A 22,416-nucleotide genomic window follows, 5' to 3' on the forward strand; every position below is an offset into this window, starting at 1 on the left:
AGTCCCACATGGCAGGTTGGTTAAGAAGGTTAAGGCTCATGGGATACAAGGAGAAGTGGCTAGATGGGTGGAGAACTGGCTTGGCCATAGGAGACAGAGGGTAGTGGTCGAAGGGTCTTTTTCCGGCTGGAGGTCTGTGACCAGTGGTGTTCCGCAGGGCTCTGTACTGGGACCTCTGCAATTTGTGATATATATAAATGATTTGGAAGAAGGTGTAACTGGTGTAATCAGCAAGTTTGCGGATGACACGAAGATGGCTGGAATTGCGGATAGCGAAGAGCATTGTCGGGCAATACAGCAGGATATAGATAGGCTGGAAAATTGGGCGGAGAGGTGGCAGATGGAGTTTAATCCGGATAAATGCGAAGTGATGCATTTTGGAAGAAATAATGTAGGGAGGAGTTATACAATAAATGGCAGAGTCATCAGGAGTACAGAAACACAGAGGGACCTAGGTGTGCAAGTCCACAAATCCTTGAAGGTGGCAACACAGGTGGAGAAGGTGGTGAAGAAGGCACATGGTATGCTTGCCTTTATAGGACGGGGTATAGAGTATAAAAGCTGGAGTCTGATGATGCAGCTGTATAGAACGCTGGTTAGGCCACATTTGGAGTACTGCGTCCAGCTTTGGTCGCCGCACTACCAGAAGGACGTGGAGGCATTGGAGAGAGTGAAGAGAAGGTTTACCAGGATGTTGCCTGGTATGGAGGGTCTTAGCTATGAGGAGAGATTGGGTAGATTGGGGTTGTTCTCCTTGGAAAGACGGAGAATGAGGGGAGATCTAATAGAGGTATACAAGGTTATGAAGGGTATAGATAGGGTGAACAGTGGGAAGCTTTTTCCCAGGTCGGAGGTGACGGTCACGAGGGGTCACGGGCTCAAGCTGAGAGGGGCGAAGTATAACTCAGACATCAGAGGGACGTTTTTTACACAGAGGGTGGTGGGGGCCTGGAATGCGCTGCCAAGTAGGGTGGTGGAGGCAGGCACGCTGACATCGTTTAAGACTTACCTGGATAGTCACATGAGCAGCCTGGGAATGGAGGGATACAAACGATTGGTCTAGTTGGACCAAGGAGCGGCACAGGCTTGGAGGGCCGAAGGGCCTGTTTCCTGTGCTGTACTGTTCTTTGTTCTTTGTTCTTTGTCGGGATTCTATGGTTCTAAATGGGCAATGAGCTGACAATTAATGCCTATAAGGGTGCTTAAAGCAGACACAACGGGATGATTGTTGAAGGAAGTTGATTTGGTCTCTCATTTAAATTTCAGAACAAAATATATTGGGCATTGCAGAGGGTGGCACGGTGGCACAGTGGCTAGCACTGCTGCCTCACAGCACCAGGGACCCGGATTCGATTCCTGACTTGGGTCACTGTCTGTGTGGAGTTTGCACATTCTCCCCGTGTCTGCGTGGGTTTCCTCCCGGTGCTCAGGTTTCCTCCCACAGTCCAAAGATGTGTGGCTTAGGTTGATTGGCCATGCTAAAATTCTCCCTAAGTGTACCCAAACAGCCGCTGGAGTGTGGCGACTGGGGGATTTTCACAGTAGCTTCATTGCAGTGTTAATGTAAGCCTACTTGTGACTAATAAATAAACTTTACTTTTTATTATTAGAATGACTGGGTCACCTCCATATCCCTAAAAAATATTTTTAAAAAGACAACTTGTCGTCTTGTATCGAAAATCAGTTGGTAGTTTGACTTGGCAAAACGTATTCGTTTGTGACTCCAAAGTTTTCCCTGCCACAAATGAATGAGAAAACGTCAGTGCTGGTGAAAGAGTTGTTTATTAAAGGAATCCCTTTAGTGTTGGTGCTGTATTCAAAGGTAATTTGAGATGGACTGGGCACTTTTGAGGACTGAAAGGGCGGAGTTAACAATGACAACGGATTCATATTTACAAATGGAAATGATTGAAAGTTAATCGCTGATTTTGAAATGACACAAGGCTGTTTATTCCGTTCCGACGTCCAAAGGTAAATTGGTGCAATTCATTAGAAGTAAATCACTGCCAGTCTCTTCCCCTCGCTGTCACCAGCATGCGGGACTACGATGAAATCACCGCTTTCCTCGGAGAATGGGGACCCTACCAGAAAGCTATCTTCTTCATTCTGAGCCTGGTCGTCTTCCCAACGGGTTTCTGCGGAATGTCCATAGTTTTTGTCGGGGATATTCCAGAGCATCGCTGTTTAATTCCCGGGAATCTCAATCTGAGTGAAGCGTGGATCAATAGGACTATCCCTCTGGAGCTGGAAAAAGGCAAACTCCAGCACAGCAAATGTAGACGGTACCGGCTGGATGTGATCGTGAATCTTTCGCAGACATTTCCAGACCCAGATTCCTTCAATATGTCTGAGCTAGAACAGGAGCCCTGTTTGGATGGTTGGGAGTACAGTAAGGATCAGTACATCTCCACCATCGTCAGCGAGGTAAGTGGCTGAAGGAACACAGTCATTACACTGGCAGTAGGGACTCTGAGATTAGATTGTAACTATATGTCGATTTAAAATAAAAGATGCAGATGTATTTCAGTCCAAAGTGACCAGATGAAGAGAGTTGGATCTCTTTATGGCCTGGAATCAGATACACTTGAATATTTTACGTTGGTGTTTTGGGGTTTCCTGAGCATTAGGGATTTTAATTTTAACTCAGCCTCTAACTGCTTTCCCCTCTGTCATCAATCTTAGTGCCTCTACAGTCCTAAAAGATTGGTCTAATACCCTCTACTAAAGTGTTCCAACCCTAGCCTCGAATGGTTAACATCGGCAGAGTTTACAAAGCCTTTAAGTTTCAATATGACTAGACAGTTTAGATTTAGCTACTTGATTCAGAGCGTGGTGGATGTGTAGAAAGATCTGCCACGAGAAGTGGGAGGTGGGGCGGGGGGGGGGGGGGGAGGAGGTAGGGAAATGGGAACTCAACAAATTTAAGAAAGTGCTGTAAAAGTGGCTTGGACAAACATTTGGTCCAGGGATATGAGAGAAATAGTTTGGAAAGATCTTTTATAGATTTTGGGATCAATTACATTGGCTAGATGGAACAAAAGCAGAAAATACTGGAAAATCTCTGCAGGTCTGACAGCATCTGTGGAGAGACAATAGAGCCAACGTTTCGAGTCTGGATGACGTCTGTCAGAGCAGAGCTGCTGTGTTTATCCAGCATTTTCTGTTTTTGTGTCAGATTCCAGCATCCACAATATTTTGGGTTTACATTGGCTGGAATGCCTTTTCCAATCCAGTATATTTTTTATATTCTTATCAACTTTCTTTCCCCTCATCATCACAAAACGTTATTCCATTTTCTTGGTCTCCCTTGCCTCACTTTTTCTGTCAGCAACGTGCATTTGTAGCATGCGCTCAATGGCAAATACACTGTGAAGCTTAATCAGATTAAATGGCCAAGCAGCTGAAGGAGAGAATGGAGCTGATGTTGTGGTGCTAACTACAGCAACACTGACAGCAGTGTCTGCTGTCCCGTGTCTAATGCAAAAGTCCAGAAGTTGCTGTCAGTAATTCCATATTTCCTCATGGGAGTACATTGCAGGCTCTTAGATTTGAATCATGTAAAAATCCCTGAACTGATTCACTGTCAAAACCCTTGCAAAAGTTACATTTTGTTGAATGAGGTGTAACTGGGTTATACTTATAACAATGCAATCAGTTCCTAATTACTGCAGGATAGCTGCACTATCTCTGAGAACTAATTTTAGATTTGTGGGATGCCATATTTCACATGTTTAGAAAATATCTTTCACATATTTTTCCTTGCAAGTGCTCTCTAAGATAATTGGTCAATCTTTGCTTTCAATAAATCAGATTAATCTCTTTCCTAAATTATTGGTCTCTGTTATGCAAGGGAGTTGTGTATAATGGAGGCAAAACATTAAGTTATCAATGTTTACAATTTAAGTTATATCGTGGTTCTTCAAGCGCCAACCTTGTTTTCAATGGTGAAAAGAATTACAAGCTGGGGTCTGACTTTGAGGCAAGCTTCTAATTTTCAGCAACAATAAGGTAGATTTCTCCTCATAGACATGTAGAACAGTTTCCCACCACAATGAAATAAATATAATAATGAATAAACTGTTTTAGAATGAAATGGCTTGGATGGTTCAGGGTGGAATTTTCCTGTCTCACCGGCCACAGGAATCGTAGCGGGCGGGGTCAGATCATGCAAAGGTCCATTGACCTCAGACAGAAATTTCCGGCCTTGGGGTGAGTGCGGCTGGAAAATCCTGCCCTGTTGGTAACTGTGCTAACCTGTGCAAATTGAGCTGGACAATATGGTAATGTACACACTTCTTGCAGACTTGCTGAATAGTAATCCTTCTTAGACAGTCCTTCAGAGTCGAGGATGACTTGCTTCCACGCTTAAAATGAGTTCTCAGGTGACTGAGGAGCCCAACGTGTGTTCTCTATCACAGTTGGTGGAGGAGCGGGTGGGCGGAGTGCCCGGGTTGGCATGCACTTTGAATCATCGAATCCCTACAGTGCAGAAAGAGGCCATTTGGCCCATCGATTCTCTGACAGAACATCCTACCCAGGCCATATCCCGTACCGTTAATCCACTTGCACTCCCTTCCCTATTGACACTTGGCCTCAGCTTGTTCCTGATGAATAGTAATATTAGTCGTCAGAATGCAGAGTGCTTTGTGTCTTTAGCCCAGTGAGAAAAATGTTTTTTAAAAAGTTCTGAACCATTCTTGGGAAGTAGGTGTCACTGGAATGGCTACATTTATTACCCACTCCCAGTTGTCATGAGAAGGTTGTGGCCCTTCTTGAACTGCTGCAGAACCAACTAATGATTCTGAGCAGCTGGTTAAGCAACTTCAGAAAGAAGTTGACACGGGACTGATATCATGTATAGGCCAGACTAAATAAGCAGTTTCCTTCCCTAAAGGACATTATTGAATCAATTTGGTTTTGTAAGACATCGTGTTTACTGATACCAACTCTTTATTTCCAGATTATTAAAAGTTAATGTCAAATTTTCCTTTGAATTCCTGTTGCCCGCATGAGTCTCTGAGCATTTTGGATTAATAGTCCAGTCCAAAGATGTGCGGGTTAGGTTGATTGGCCATACTAAAATTGCCCCTTAGTGTCCTGGGATGCGTAGATTAGAGGGATTAGCGGGTAAAATATGTAGGGATATGGGGGTAGGGCCTGGGTGGGATTGTGGTCGGTGCAGACTCGATGGGCTGAATGGCCTTTTTCTGTACTGTAGGGGTTCTATGTTTCTAGCAATCTAACCACTGCACTAGCACACCTCAATATGTACAATGGCAGGATATATTAAGCATATATACAGTAAACACTGAACCAGGTTTTCAAAAGGGATATTGTTTATAGATCACTTACTCTTGGTTTGTCAACCGAGTTAAAGCCCATGGAATAAAATGGACAGTGGCTAGAGTACTGGACAGTAAGAAGTCTCACAACACCAGGTTAAAGTCCAACAGGCTTATTTGATAGCAAAATAAACCTGTTGGACTTTAACCTGGTGTTGTGAGACTTCTTACTGTGTTTACCCCAGTCCAACGCCGGTATCTCCACATCATAAAGTACTGGAAACAGAGCAGTGGCGAACAGTCATTTTTATAACTTGCAATAGGTTGGCATAGTTACAAATACTCAGAAATCCAGTTGGAAAATATTGGTTTGCAGATCCAGAAAACATTCAGGCTAGAAAAAAAAGCAGCTTGAACATTCTGAAGCAGAAAGGGACATTTCCTTACTGTCACTTATTGGACTAAGGATTTCCTTTTCTTGTGAGAAGTTTGCTTATCACCCATTATGTCTTTCCCTCCCTCCCACCTACCTATCCATCCTCCCCTGAAGGTGACAATTTTACAATTCAAAGAACTTTGGTCACCTGACAATATTTCAAGTAACCATTATTCATCTGTAGGGCTTGATCATGATTAACGGTTACCATTGACCAGAAACAGAACTGGACTAGCCATATAAATGTTGTGGCTGCAAGAGCAGGTCAGAGGCTAGGAATCCTGTGGTGAGTAACTCACCTTTTGACTCCCAAAGACTATCCACAATCTACAAAGCACAAGTCAGGAGTGCATTGGAATACTCTCCACTTGCCTGGATGAATGCTGCTCCAACAACACTCAAGAAACTCGTCACCACCCAGGACAAAGCACCCGCTTTATTGGCATCTCTTCTACAAACATTCAATCCCTCCACCACCGACGAACAGTGGCAGCCGTGTCTATCATCTACAAGATGAATGGCAGGAGCTCACCAAGACTCCTTAGACAGCACCTTCGAAACTCACAGCCAATACCATCTAGAAGGACAAGGGTATCAGACACATTGGAACACCACTGCCTGGAAGTTTCCCTCCAAGTTACTAATTATCCTGACTTGGAAATATATCATTGTTACTTCACTATCGCTGGGTTAAAATCCTGGAACTCCCTCCCTAACAGCACTGTGGGTGTACCTACACCACAGGGACTGCAGTGGTTCAAGAAGATTGCTCAACTTTTTAAGGCAATTAATGCTGTTCTACCTAGCATTGCCCACCTCCCTTTAATTATTTTTTTTAAGATGAGAGGTGTCACAACTGAAGCTAGTTTTAATTTTAGCAACTGTGAAGTGTAATGATCCAGACTGGTCAGCAGAATTTATTTTCTTCTCCCCATGGAATTGAGATCTATTATGATTAAACCTTTGTAGTATCTAAGGTAAAAATGATTGAATAGAGGCTGTGGAACAGGTATTGGTGTTTCAAAACCTATACAGCTCACCTACTTTACTCACAGGTTAAAGTTATGGAGAAATGGAGGGAGAATCTGTGCTTAAAAATGTATGCTCTTTTCATTTCTCTTTGAGATTTTTGCCACATAATAAGTTTGTCACCAAAGTTAAAAGGAATGGGAATGGCAGATGCAGCATGGAAACTGAACTGGCTGAATGAGAACAGGGGAGAACAGCTGGCATTTACCCTGGAGGAAGATATAGAGTGCCTTTCCCCATGGGGTTAGTCCAAGGACCACTGCATTACATGATGTATAATAATACCTTGGACTTTGATATTCAGGACACAGAACCTGGAAGTGCAATGAACAGGGAAGAGGATAGTGAGAGGTGGAGAGAGGACAAACACAGGATGGTGGAATGGACAGACACGTGGAATTGACATTTAATGGCAGAAACTCCAGGCTAATATATTTTGGTAGGAGGAGGGGAGGCAATATGAGCTGAAGAGTTCAGTTTTAAATAGCACGCAGGAACTGAGGAATGTTGGGGTGGTGGGGGTGGGGGGTGGGGGGGGGAGGGATAAATGTATAGAAATCATAGGCAGCGCAGGTTGAGAAAGAAGATAATAAAGATAATAAAGTATATGGGGTCCTGGGCTTTATAAATAGAAGAGTAGAATGCAAAAGTAAGGGAATTATGATGAAGCTTTCTAAAATACTTGCTGAGCCACATCTGGATAATATATAGGATAAATATAGATGACCTGGGGATTCTGACTCCCCCAATCTTCCTGGAGCTGTATAAATTCTATCTAAGAAAGCCAATTTAACAGTGTTAACTTTTGTTCAATTAGATTCAGGCAATATGAAAAAAATGTCGCTATTCTATCTTGGGAATTCAACATTTCTCTCAACAGACCAAATATATTTAGGAGATCTTACAACAATATGGATTGTGTGCTGTCTGTTACTATTAGAAGTAATGTGAGTAAGCATATCTTTTTATGCCTTTAGTTTGCCCTGAAGCACTTCCCTGCCAATGAATTACCTCTGGAATGTAAACATTGTTGTAACATAGATAAATGTGAGGGCAACATCCCACAGACAACAATAAAATGAACAACCAGATTATCTTTCGTAATGTTTGTCGAGGAAAATAAATTGATTGAAAAGTCATTCTGTGCATCCCCAGATAGTGTGATAAATGTTTTCTGTCTATTCAAGGGCAGACAATATCACAGTTGAAGATCTCATCTCAAGCACAGCATTCCCTCAGTGTTGAACGGCACATTTCAGCTCAGATTAAGCACTCAAGCACCTGAATAGAATTTGAACCACTGTCTTCTAAGTTAGAAGTATAAACATAGCCAATGAGTGGAGGCTAATGTGCTTGCAGGCATGATGAACCAAATAGGTTTTTCCTCATGTCCCATTTTGCTTATTCTTGGATCCAGTGCAATAAAATGACTTGTCTGTAATTGTTCCCATATCGCATGTATAGAGCTTTTCATTTCTCTTTGCATTTCAGTGGGACTTGGTGTGTGATAATGGCTGGAAAGGGCCATTTCCCATGTCAATATTCTTCATAGGAGCGTTGGTTGGTTCCATTATTTCTGGACAGTTATCAGACAGGTGAGCTGTTATCTTTATCAAATTCTGTCAGAAAGAATTTTCTAATTTTAGTCCTAGAATTGTTTCCTCCTCTCCTTCCCACAGCCCCACTTTAATTCTGAGGATCATTCTCTTGGGTTATGGCTAATGACCTCTGACAGCTGCCTGCAGCATCGCTTCCACCAGCTGGCCTCTTCGTCTGTCCCCTCAATTCATGCAGGAGTCAATCTTGGAATGCAATGATGAGGCAGGCTGGTTAAAATGGTGCATGTGTCATTAAGTGATCATGCAAGCTTGTCAGTGGCCCAACTTGGAAATATATCGTCGTTCCTTCGCAGTCACTGGATCAAAATCCTGGAATTTCCTCCTAATGGCATTGTGGGTCAACCCACAGCACATGGACTGTAGCATTTCAAGAAGGCAGCTCACCACCACCTTCTCAGGGGCAACTAGGGTTGGGCAATAAATGTCGGCCAGCCAGCAACACCCATGCCCCACGATTAATAAAAGAAAAAAATTGTCCTCCTCGCCACTGACTTCTTACCCCACCACATCAAGTATATACCCTAATTTTATTAGGGCTATTATTGTTACGTATTTTTAAATTATTTCACATTTTCCAATTGATTTTATGCTGGATACATATAGAGGGAAGGTATAATGAATTGAGAGGCAAAGGTGAAAAAAGTGACTGGTTCTATGTCAAGGGCACAAATCTGAGCTCTCTGGCGCCCCTGGTGTTGGTGCTGTGGGAGCTTGGAGAAGCTGTAAATGGGCAGTCGATCCACTTCTGGTATTACCCATACAAATCATCATGCTTTTGTTCGGACCAGGATAGGAGGGGTGCACTGAGGTTCTAAGAGAGGGTTAAACCAACTAAGGCTAACCAAAGAAATTAAGTAAGTTGAAAGAAAAAGCACTTAATGAGGCAAAAGTCAGTGATAGCTCCGGAGACTGGGATAAATTCAGAATCCAGCAAGGGAGGACTAAAAAGATAATAAAGAGTAAATAAGTTACAATGGCAAAGTAGCGAGGAACATAAAAACAATAAGAGCTTCTTTAAATATAAAAAAAGGGAGACAGAGAGGTCAAAGTGAACATAGGCCTCTTAGAACATAGAACATAGAACATTACAGCGCAGAACAGGCCCTTCGGCCCACGATGTTGCACCGACCAGTTAAAAAAAAAACTGTGACCCTCCAACCTAAACCAATTTCTTTTCGTCCATGAACCTATCTACGGATCTCTTAAACGCCCCCAAACTAGGCGCATTTACAACTGATGCTGGCAGGGCATTCCAATCCCTCACCACCCTCTGGGTAAAGAACCTACCCCTGACATCGGTTCTATAACTACCCCCCCTCAATTTAAAGCCATGCCCCCTCGTGCTGGATTTCTCCATCAGAGGAAAAAGGCTATCACTATCCACCCTATCTAAACCTCTAATCATCTTATATGTTTCAATAAGATCCCCTCTTAGCCGCCGCCTTTCCAGCGAAAACAATCCCAAATCCCTCAGCCTCTCCTCATAGGATCTCCCCTCCATACCAGGCAACATCCTGGTAAACCTCCTCTGCACCCTCTCCAAAGCCTCCACATCCTTCCTGTAATGTGGGGACCAGAACTGCACACAGTACTCCAAGTGCGGCCGCACCAGAGTTGTGTACAGTTGCAACATAACGCTACGACTCCTAAATTCAATCCCCCTACCAATAAACGCCAAGACACCATATGCCTTCTTAACAACCTTATCTACTTGATTCCCAACTTTCAGGGATCTATGCACACATACACCTAGATCCCTCTGCTCCTCCACACTATTCAAAGTCCTCCCGTTAGCCCTATACTCAACACATCTGTTATTCCTACCAAAGTGAATTACCTCACACTTCTCCGCATTAAACTCCATCCGCCACCTCTCGGCCCAACTTTGCAACCTGTCTAAGTCTTCCTGCAAACTACGACACCCTTCCTCACTGTCTACCACACCACCGACTTTGGTGTCATCAGCAAATTTGCTAATCCACCCAACTATACCCTCATCCAGATCATTAATAAATATTACAAACAGCAGTGGCCCCAAAACAGATCCCTGAGGTACACCACTTGTAACCGCACTCCATGATGAATATTTACTATCAACCACCACCCTCTGTTTCCTATCCGCTAGCCAATTCCTGATCCAATTTCCTAGATCACCCCCAATCCCATACATCTGCATTTTCTGCAGAAGCCTACCATGGTGAACCTTATCAAACGCCTTACTAAAATCCATATATACCACGTCCACTGCCTTGCCCCCATCCACCTCCTTGGTCACTTTCTCAAAAAACTCAATAAGGTTAGTAAGGCATGACCTACCTGCCACAAAACCATGCTGACTATCACCTATCAATTCATTACTCTCCAAATAACTATAAATCCTATCCCTTATAATTTTTTCCAACATCTTGCCGACAACAGAAGTGAGACTCACCGGTCTATAATTCCCGGGGAAGTCTCTGTTCCCCTTCTTAAACAATGGGACAACATTCGCTAACCTCCAATCTTCTGGTACTATACCAGAGGCCAACGACGACCTGAAGATCAGAGCCAGAGGCTCTGCAATCACTTCTCTTGCCTCCCAGAGAATCCTTGGATAAATCCCATCCGGACCAGGGGATTTATCTATTTTCAGACCCTCCAGAATATCCTGCACATCCTCCTTATCAACTGTAATACTGTCTATTCTACTCCCCTGCAACCCAGTGTCCTCCTCAGCTATATTCATGTCCCCTTGCGTGAACACCGAAGAGAAATATTGGTTCAATGCTTCACCAATCTCCTCCGGTTCCACACATAACTTCCCTCTGCCATCTATAACTGGCCCTAAACTTGCCCTAACCAACCTTCTGTTCTTGACATACCTATAGAACGCCTTAGGATTCTCTTTAACCCTATCCGCCAAAGTCTTCTCATGTCCCCTTTTAGCCCTTCTAAGCTCGCTCTTCAACTCCCTCTTAGCCAATCTAAAGCTTTCTAGTGCACTACCCGAGTGCTCACGTCTCATCCGAACATAAGCCTCCTTTTTCTTTTTAACCAACAAAGAAACTTTTTTGGTGCACCACGGTTCCCTAGCCCTACCAATTCCTCCTTGCCTGACAGGGACATACCTATCACAGACTCGCAGTAGCTGCTCCTTGAAAAAACTCCACATGTCGGACGTTCCCAGTCCCTGTAATCTCCTAGTCCAACCTATGTTTCCTAATTCTCTCCTAATAGCCTCATAATTACCCTTCCCCCAGCTAAAACCACTGGCCCGAGGTTCATGCCTATCCCTTTCCATCACTAAGGTGAACGTAACCGAATTGTGGTCACTATCACCAAAATGCACACCAACTTCCAAGTCTAGCACCTGGTCTGGCTCATTTCCCAGCACCAGATCCAATATAGCCTCACCTCTAGTTGGCCTGTCTACATACTGAGTCAAAAAACCTTCCTGCACGCTTTGAACAAAAACTGACCCCTCTAACGAGCTAGAGCTATAACAATTCCAGTCAATATTAGTCAAGTTAAAATCCCCCATAACAATTGCCCTATTACTTTCACTCCTAAGCAGGATTGACTCCGCAATCCTTTCCTCAACCTCTCTAGAACTTTTAGGAGGTCTATAAAAGACTCCCAACAGGGTGACCTCTCCTCTCCTATTTCTAATCTCCGCCCATACTACCTCAACAGATAAGTCCTCATCAAACCTCCTCTCTGACACTGTGATACAATCTCTGACCAATAATGCTACCCCTCCCCCTCTTCTACCTCCTTCCCTACTTCGACTAAAACATTTGAACCCCGGGACCTGCAGCATCCATTCCTGCCCCTGCTCTATCCATGTCTCTGAAATAGCCACAACATCGAAGTCCCAGGTACTGATCCACGCTGCAAGTTCACCCACTTTATTGCGAATACTCCTGGCATTGAAGTATACACATTTCAAACCCTGCTCCACCCCACCTCTGCAATGCCGTGCATTGCAGTCCCCATCCATGCATCCCTCACTTTCAGCCCCACTACTCAGGATCCCTCCCCCCCCCCGAATCAGTTTAAACCTCCCTGCATGGCCTTAGCAAATTTACCCCCCAAGATATTGGTCCCCTTCTGATTAAGGTGTAGACCATCCTTCTCATAGAGGTCACACCTTCCCCAGTACGAGCCCCAATTGCTTAAGTACCTGAACCCCTCCCTCCTGCACCATCCCCTCAGCCATGAATTCAAACCTTCCCTCTCCCTATTCCTCTCTAAACTATCCCGTGGTACAGGCAAGAGTCCAGAGATAACCACTCTGTCAGTCTTGGCCTTTAGTTTCCACCCCAACTCCATAAATCCCTGCCTAATATCCCCTTCCCCTATCCTCCCTATGTCGTGTGTCCCCACATGTACAATAACTTGTGGTTTATCTCCCTCCCCCCTAAGAGTCCTGAATACCCTGTCAGACACATCCCGGACCCCAGCCCCTGGTAGGCAACACACCAACCCTGAGTCCCTACCTTTAGTTCCGACCCTCCTATCTGTCCCCTTAATTGTGGAGTCCCCAATCACCAGGCCCAGTCTTTTACAGCCCCTAACCACCTGAGCTTTCACACTCGGCTCACCCCCAGAGATCTGCTCTCTATGCTCAGTTGATTCCTCCTCAACTGTAGCCTCCAGCACCGAAAACCTATTATGGAGGGGAACCGCCCCAGGGGATTGTCTTCCCGATTGCTTCTTACCCCTCCTCCTGGCATTGACCCAAGCCTCATTTCTAGGAGTTACTATTTCTCTATAACTCCTATCAACTTCCACCTCCGCCTCACGAATTATGCGGAGTTCCTCTAACTCCCCCTCCAGCTCCTTTACACGCTCCTCCAGAAGCTGCAATCTAATGCACTTCTTACAACTAAAATCTCCTGAAACACTACTGGATTTCCTCACCACATACATCCCACAGGAGATGCAGCATACTGCCTGAACTGCCATCCCTGAAGCCATTACCAGCAAGAAAAAAAGAAAACAAAAAACTTCCCCACACTTATAATTAGGTTAGAGGAGGATGGAAGGGTGGGATCCTCTACCAGTGTAGAGGATCGGGTATCTCCTCTGCACCAATTTATAGGGCTAGGGGCCCGAGAGAAAAAAAAAACTACAGCTACCGGCAGGCTTCGCGATGCGGCCTTCCGGTTTCCGTTAATTACAAAAAACCTCCCGAAAATTAGACAAAAAAAACCCCCAGAATTTACTCACAGTCCGCGCTCTCTCTCTCACCGCTCACAGTCTCCACCCCGCAGGTCCGCTCCCAGAGGAACACTGAGGCCGATACCCCGAGGCGAGTACTTATAAGGTAAGTGAGAGAAAAAAAAAACTACAGCTACCGGCAGGCTTCGCGATGCGGCCTACCGCTTTCCGTTAATTACAAAAAACCTCCCGAAAATTAGACAAAAAAAAAACCCAGAATTTACTCACAGTCCGCGCTCTCTCTCTCACCGCTCACAGTCTCCACCCCGCAGGTCCGCTCCCAGAGGAACACTGAAAATGAATCTGGAGAGATAGTTATGGGGAACCTCTACGTTACCCTTGAAAGCACGCAGAGTATCAATGTTTGAGCAGGTGACTGAGCGTTAGATAAGTGATGATGCTTCTTCATTTCATTTGGGGTATGGGAGGAAGAGGGGATCAGGATGTTGAATTCAATGATCAGCCATGATCAGAATGAATGGCGGTGCAGGCTCGAAGGGCCAAATGGCCAACTCCTAATTTCTATGCTTCATGTCTGCTCTTGCTCACATCTTTCATGCTGAGGATGCAGTGGTTGCATATGAGACTGTTTCTGGAGTTCTGAAAGCAGGAAATCAGAAAGGGCAAGATCGGAGTGACAACAAGTGGATTGGTTCCCAGATGGAGAAAGCAGTTCGGGCCAGTGTTCTTATCTTTCCATTCTTACAGTTTTTTTCCTCTTGGGTTGGAAAACGAGAGGGTCCACGGTCACGCCATCTGCTGCTTGAGTTCATGCTGGATTGTAGAATGAGATTCAGGTGGGAGTTGAGAACATGAATAAGGCAGGAATATATCATCATCCTGATGTTCTCAGCAATGCTGATTACAATGGCCCAATAACTTGCAGCAAAACCTCCGAAGGGGCTCTGGAGACATCATTCAACTGAACATGAGGTCAAATTCCACCAAGCTGGAGTTTGAGATAAGATTTTAAAATATGGGAATAAAAAGCTGGTATCAGTGAACATGGAACTGTTAAATTACTGTTAAAACATGCCTAATGCATTAAAGTAAAGAAAGTTTGTCTTTTAGTCACAAGTAAGGCTTAGATTAACACTGCAATGAAGTTACTGTGAAATTCCCCGAGTCACCACACTCTGGCACCTGTTTGAGTCAATGCACATCTTTCAGACTGTGGGAGAAAATCGGAGCACCCAGAGGAAACCCATGCAGACGCGGGGAGAACATGCAAACTCCACAGAGACGGTGACCCAAGCCGGGTATTGAACCCAGGTCCCTGGCGCTGTGAGGCAGCAGTGCTAACCACTGTGCCACCATGCCACCCCATTAATACCCTTTAGGGAAGGAACACTGCCATTCCTACCTAGTATGGTTTTCCACTGACACCAGTTTTTCTTCTTAAGTGGTGTAATAAGCCACTCAGTTGTGTTAAGTTGTAATTCAGGATAACTAGGAATAGATAATAAATAATGGCAATATCCGGGACAATGCAATTTTTACAAACAACCTTTGGGACACACCAAGGACACCTGCCTGCCTGAGTGGCTGAAAGACCCATCGAAGAAGTGACTGGCAATGGATTGGGTCGATGCAAACAGTAGTTGTTACAGACCGCTTTGTAAGGGGATGCTGAGCATTTTGTTTCGTGCAAATCCTTTCCCTCAGGTTGCAAGCTAGAGCTCCCTCTCTCAGGTAATTCTCACCTTCACTGTTCGGTAGGATCTCACCAAATGCACCTTTGCTGATCTTATTCTGGTGAAAAAGATGCCAAACCTTTTTCCAGGTCTCTGTTTGAACCTCTGATTAATCATTTTTACATATCACTACATTTTCCGATATTCATTCCAGTGATAGGAGATGAGCTGGCTGATCAGCCAATGCACCCAGCACTTTGGTGTGCATGTCTATTCAGCACTTTCTTGTATGCCAGCCCATTAATGTTTACATCTGAATCCTCTGCTGAAATACATGTCTTCCCACATGCCCACTGGTGAGCTGGCAATCAAACCATCCTTTTACCTTAGTGACTCACCATGGTCGGATCCCAGTTCTGTGCTCCCCTCCAAGGTAGGTGCAGTGTCAGTCTCTAACCTGGTGGCCGTGACTGTCTGATTAAGAAATGGGACCTCTTCATTGGCGCTATGCTGTTGCTTTCGGTCTCTTGCTTTCAGGACTAGAGCTGTGGAAACTCCTAACCCCACGTCCTCCTTATTCTAATAGTTTTGTTTCGAAGCAATCAGAGGTTACACTCCTAACAAGGCATTGCACAGTCCCAGATATAAGACCGTGCTCTTGCATATTCTGTATCCTAATTTCTAACTCTTTTGGACCACATTTTCGAATTCACGGCAGTTGAGTGCCAGCGGGATCATAGATTCTTGATTCCTATGTGGTTCGATGTAAATCTAGACATAAGTGGATACGTCTGTCTTAATATTTGATTGCTATGTAACTGACAGAGGATAGGTATGGCATGTACACCAGTTTGCATGTACATTTTTGTACAAATATGATTTAGCATGTGCATGACCAGATGCATGAGTTTCCAGTTATGTTAGTCGGCGTGCAATGGATTTAGGTGAAGTATTATTTGCTTCTGGTTTGCAGGTTTGGGAGGAAAATCATTCTGTTTGGAACTATGGCTATAGAGACTGGATTTGGCCTACTCCAAGTGTTCTCTCCAAACTGGGAAATATTCTGCATTCTGAATTTCCTTATGGGTCTTGGACAGATCTCAAACTTTGTGGCTGCCTTTGTTCTTGGTAAGTATCAACACCATTCCATACTTTTATTAATGCTTTTCTTGCTATCTTTGCTGATTCTGTCACTCAGTGTGACACTTAGTTCTGGTCATTGCATGTGGAGCCCAGAAATCTGGGAGGAGACCCAGGGAATTTTGAAAGCTAGCTTTCTCTTCCCAATTTATTTCTGTGCAAAATTGGTCAAAATGGTTCTGAAATGTGACAGACAGCAAGAATGTTCCTGCTGGGAGTGTAAACCAGAGGATTGTTGAATGGCAGAAAACATCAGAAAAAATAAAGCATCAGCTAAGATTCAGAAAATTCAGTTTGACAGAACAAGCGTATGGGGAGAATCCTAATATTACAAATCAGACACCTGGAAATCCTTGAAACATAGACATACTGGGTCCTGTCTTTGACCCTGTCTTGTAAATACCTGGAGTTATCACAAATATTTACTGTTTGCACCTTTCCTTCAATTTAGGGCAGCACGGTGGGTACAGTGGTTCGCACTGCTGCCTCACAGCGCCAGAGACACGGGTTCAATTCCTGGCTTGGGTCACTGTCTGTGTGGAGTTTGCACTTTCTCCCCGTGTCTGTGTGGGTTTCCTCCAGATGCTCTGGTTTCCTCCCACAGTCCAAAGATGTGCAGGTTAGGTGGATTGGCCATGCTCAATTGCCCCTTAGTGTCAGGGAGACTGGCTAGGGTAAATGCATGGGGATAGGGCCTGGGTGGGATTGTGGTTGGTGAAGACTTGATGGGCCAAATGGCCTCCTTTTGCACTGTAGGATTCTATGATTCGATTTAATTGTTTCGCCTTTATCTCACATGTATTATCTGACAGGGCTGTTTTGCCCTGGAACATTTTACTCTTGTTATCCTTAGGCACAGGTACCAACTATTTCTGTGGATCTCTTTTGGAGGCGCTAATCTATCATTTTACATATCTTTGCATTTTCCAATGTTCATGTCAGTGATAGGAGGTTATCTAGATAGCCAGCCAATGCACCCAGCAATTTGGCGTTCATGTCCATTCAGCACTGTGTGGTATGCCAGCCCATCGATGTTTACATCTGAGTCCTCTGCTGCAATACTGTTCTCCCCTCCAAAGTAGGTGCAGTGTCAATCTCTAATCTGATGGCTGTGACTGTCTGATTAAGAGATGGAGCCTCTTCATCAGAGCAGGCATGGTAGCACAGTTGTTAGCACTGCTTCCTCACAGCACCAGGGACCCGGGTTCAATTCTGGCCTCGGGTCACGATATGTGTGGAGTTTGCATCTTCTCCTCATGTCTGCGTGAGTTTCCTCTGGGTGCTCTGATTTATTCCCACCGTCCAAAGATGTATGGGTTAGGTTGATTGACCATGCAAAATTGCCCCTGAGTGTCAGGGGGATTAGGAGGGTAAATATGTGTGATTAAGGGGATTAGGGCCTGGGTGGAATTGTTGTTGGTGCAGGGTCGATGGGCTGAATGGCCTCATTCTGCACTGTAGGGATTCTATGATTTGGCAATGAAATAGATGAGGAAATTGCCTTAACCTAGTTATTCTCTCCTTACAGGATCAGAACTTCTTGGGAAATCCATTCGAATTAGTTTCTCCACATTGGGAGTTTGCATTTCTTATGCATTTGGATACATGTTCCTCCCTTTGGTTGCGTATTTCATACGAAACTGGCAGATGTTGCTTTTGGCCCTGTCTCTCATTGGCGTGCTGTACATTCCTTTGTGGTGGTAGGTAGGATCTAGAACCTCAGTGGGTAATAATTTTGATTGCTGTTAACTCCTGCCACTGATTCCGATGAAGATGAAAACAAATGAGAGCAAGGATGGAGTTCAGCATTGAAAATGTATTCAAAATGTGGAGTGACATCTCCTTAATTGTGACAAGAGGTTTAAAGTTGGGTAGAGATCATTTTCATTGCACTTCCTAGAGGCTAATTGAGTGGATATCCAGCCCATTTTAAATTGCCCAATTTTTCTAGATTAAACTAAAGGATTGAAAACTAGGTGGCTTCCACAATGGGATTCCTGCCCAGATGTTGATGGTGATCATTACCTCAAGTGAGTTGCAACTCATGTAGAGATATTTGGATTGTCAGCATGTTACAGCAATATCCATTCAGTTCATCGACCTGTGGTTGACTCTGGATGATCAATGTATTAAAGTACCTCCCTTTCAATGGGTCGTCTCAAGAAGTAAAAGCACTGTGGTGTTACAACAAAACACAATGAACGGCATCCTCAGTGTGAGGAAGGGACTTTGTCTCCACAAGAATTGGGCAGTGGTCGTTCCTGCCATTATTCTCATTCAAAGATGTGGCACAGTGATTAACACTGCTGCCTCACAGTACCAGGGACCTGGATTCAATTTCGGCCTTGGGTGACTGTCTATGTGGGGTTTGCACATTCTCCCCATGTCTGCATGGGTTTCCTCTGGGTGCTCTGATTTACTCCCACAGTCCAAAGATGTGCAGGTTTGGTGGATTGGCCATGCCAAATTGTCCTTTAGTGTCTCAAAATTTATAGGTTAGGAGAATAAGCAGGGTAAAATGTGTAGGGTTATTATGATAGGGCCTGGGTAAGAGTTGGTGCAGACATAATGGGCCGAATGGCCTCCTTCTGCACTGTAGGGATTCTAGTATCCAAAACAAGCAGAAATATGTTTGGCAAGCTTGTATTCAATGTCTTTTTCTGTCATGTTTGTTGTGAAATGTTTTAATCAAAGTAATTTTAAGACAGTATTAATATCATAAAATTAAAACGAAACTCACAAATAGTCGATAAGATTTTTTGCAGCTTTGCAACATTTTCTCTACGTAGCTGTGGAAATGTGGCAGAAAATGAAAGTTAGAACTGTTGCAGAGAAAATACATTTTCAAAACATCGGAGAAGAAATGGAGAAACAAAATCAGAAGTGAAAAGATCCAAGACCAAAATGAGCAAAGAAGAAAGGGAAAATGAAAAAGATAAATGAAAGGAGTAAAACAAGAAACAGGTGTGAAGGAGTGAAAAAAAGAAGTCAGGATTGGATTTAAGAAAACGTAAAGGAAGTAGAATTAGAAATGGAGAAGTGAAACACAGAAAAAAAGAGAGACAAAATGGAGGACAGAGAAAAAGAGGCGAAGTTAGTGTAGAGAGGAAGAATAGCAGAGGTGTAAAAAGAGAGGGGAATAACGATGGAGGAGGAGAGAGAAACATCTGGCTGTATAATCTTCACAGTCCCAAGTTGAATGAATTACAGATCAATGGTAACGGAAAAGCTCTTCCTACATATGTTGACCCAATATTAGACCATGTTTATGAAATGAATGCGGATAAAGAGAAACAGAGTTAAGTGAAAAGGAAAGTAATTAAGCAGAATTCATGAACACGGAAGAGCGAAGCAGTCACAAATGGAGAGATACCATGGGAGTGATCTTGAGCCTGCACTCTCTGTCCACAAGATTGGCAACGGGGCCTCAAGATCTGGCGAAGCCCAGAAACTGCAAACCTCGCTGGTGAGATTGCAATTTCCGACTTACACCACCCCTCGCCAGTGACTTAATCAGGTTCAGGCCCATAATGGGTGAGAACTTGATTTACATCCATTTAAATACATTTCAATATTATTCAATCCCCCCTCTCCAGATATTCCCCCTTCACTAAATGTTCGTATCTCGCTGATGTGATTATCGACTCAACCACTCCATCTTTGATTAATTTTTCAAGTTCTGTTTCAACCTTTGTCTTGATAACATAAGGCCTTTAAGCATTTTGGGTTGCTGACAGGTTTTATCTTAAGTTGTGCTTTGACCCTGGTCATTTCCCCTGATGTATTTTCAAATACCTTCTTGTATTTTTCTAAGAATTTCTGTAATGTGTTCTTTCCATCAACCAGTTGGTTAATTGTTTGCCAATTTAGTTTGATTTTGTTTCACCATGCTCTTTCGAAAAATGCTGCAAAATTTCCTTTCTCAACATGTAATGGCAATCTTAGAGATTGACCATTTGTTTCAACTTGCACCATGATAGAACCCTTCACTGGAACCACTTCTTCCATGTAAATTCTCAGGATTATGTTAGATGGCTTTAATGATATGTTCTTGAACTTTTGTTGATGTAAATTCTCAGAGATAAGAGATTCAGCAGTTCTCGTATCTACTTCCATTTAAATTTCAATCCCTTTCAGTTTCAGATAGACTCAAAATCCTTGTGTCTTGCCTTGTATCGATAATACACCTGGGTTTAAGTTCTTCAATCTCCGTAGACATTGTGTCTTCCTTGGAATCTTCATTATCTTTGGTTATTCTATAGAATTCTTGTGCCGATTTGGGTGCATCCTTGCATTAACCCTTCCTCGAGGTTTGAGAATTCTGTTTGGTCAAACACACCTTTGTTACATGTCCTTTCTTGCCACAATGATGACGTTTGTTTTCTCGATACCAACAGTCCTTTGGAGAATTCCCGACTTGGGCACACCTATGGCATGTTTCTATGTGGAGAGATGTTCGTTTCTCAGCATTCAACTTGTGTATTTTGCCATCAGCCTTAATTTAAGAAGCTTCTTTAATGGCCAGTTCCATGGACACTGCAATCTCAACAGCAAGTTTTAGTGTTAAAGAACTTTGGTGTCTTTGAATTGCTTCATTTCGGAAATCCACAAACATGTCTGTCTGGTAGAGTATCTTCAGGTTGCGCCAAACTCACAACTTTTCACTAGTTTCCATTGTACAGCTACAAATTGTGGAATATTTTCACCTTCTGCTTGGCTCCGTAAATGAAATCTGAATCTCTCCGCTACGATTAAATGCTTGGGCAAGAAGTATTCTTCAAGGGTCTCAGTCAATTCCTCGTACATTTCTGTAAAAGGCATTGGCAGGATTGACAAGACTTTGTAATAGAGTGAAGGTTTTATGCCCTATTACACTCAAGAGAGTTGCTCCTTAATTTTGTCTGATATCCTGTTTGCAGCAAGTTAATATTGAAATCTCTCTTCATAGGTACGCCATGAGTTTGCATTCTCATCAAATAGTTCCATGGTGCCACTTTTTCCACAGTAAGGAGTCTAACAACACCAGGTTAAAGTCCAACAGGTTTATTTGGTAGCAAACGCCACTAGCTTTCGGAGCGCTGCTCCTTCGTCAGGTGAGTGGGAGATCTGCTCATAAACAGCAAACAGGGCATATAAAGACATGCCAAGTCCAAAGATGTGCGGGTTAGGTTGATTGGCCATGCTAAAAATTGCCCTTAGTGTCCTGAAATGTGTAGGTTAGAGGGATTAGTGGGTAAATATGTAGGGATATGGGGGTAGGGCCTGGGCGGGATTGTGGTCGGTGCAGACTCGATGGGCCGAATGACCTCTTTCTGTACTGTAGGGTTTCTATGATTTCTATGATTTCTATGAAATAAACCTGTTGGACTTTAACCTGGTGTTTGCCCCAGTCCAACGCCAGCATCTCCACATCATGGCCACTTTTTCCCACCATTGCAGTCACCAGTTATTAAGTTGCAGTATTCCCAGGGTGAAAAAAATTAAGAATTAAAGTTCACCTTTGGGAAAGGCTGAAAACCCTTTTTACAACAGTCAGATTTATCGCACTTCAACCAATGCTGGAATGGTCTCCTTGACCCAAGGTCCAAGTCTGAATTGTTTCTTCTGACTGTTTTTTGCTGGAAAAACATCCTCATTGTCAATTTTATCTTTTACTGTGGTGTACTAAAGTGGTCAGCTCACTTTAACAGTAATGAAAAGGTTGCTACACAGTGGGTTACTTAGCCAGTTAGTAGAACTTCATTAGATAGGCCTTGCTTGCTTGCAGTCCAAGATGGAAACAAGAGAAAATCTCCAAAATGCTTCAGGTGATGTCACCACATAATCACGTGACACACTGCAGAGATACATTGGTTTACGATACATTACACAAAATGTCTTCACCATCACTGGGTCACAACCCTGAAACTCCTCTCCCCTAACAACATGTACATATACCTACACCACATGGAATGCAGCAGTTGAAGAAGGTGGCTCACTGCTTTCTTTTCAAGGTCAATTAAGGATGGGCAATAATTTTTGGCCATGCCAGCTATGCCCAGATCCCATGAGGCAATCTTTTTTTTAAAACTGCA

General features: G+C 43.6%; 1 protein-coding gene across 1 annotated transcript in view; it reads left to right on the forward strand.

The window, feature by feature from the left end:
• The first annotated feature begins 2,025 nt into the window (after positions 1–2,025).
• Positions 2,026–22,416, forward strand: part of LOC144505068 (organic cation/carnitine transporter 2-like) — a 38,738-nt gene continuing 18,347 nt past the window's right edge. Inside the window, exons 1-4 of the mRNA XM_078230816.1 lie at positions 2,026–2,424; positions 8,239–8,342; positions 16,176–16,330; positions 17,871–18,042. Coding sequence (XP_078086942.1) covers positions 2,035–2,424; positions 8,239–8,342; positions 16,176–16,330; positions 17,871–18,042 — 821 coding nt within the window. The 5' untranslated portion in view covers positions 2,026–2,034. The remainder of the gene's footprint in view (positions 2,425–8,238; positions 8,343–16,175; positions 16,331–17,870; positions 18,043–22,416) is intronic.

The sequence above is a fragment of the Mustelus asterias genome, chromosome 16 (assembly GCF_964213995.1).
Source record: "Mustelus asterias chromosome 16, sMusAst1.hap1.1, whole genome shotgun sequence".
Lineage (NCBI taxonomy): Eukaryota > Metazoa > Chordata > Chondrichthyes > Carcharhiniformes > Triakidae > Mustelus > Mustelus asterias.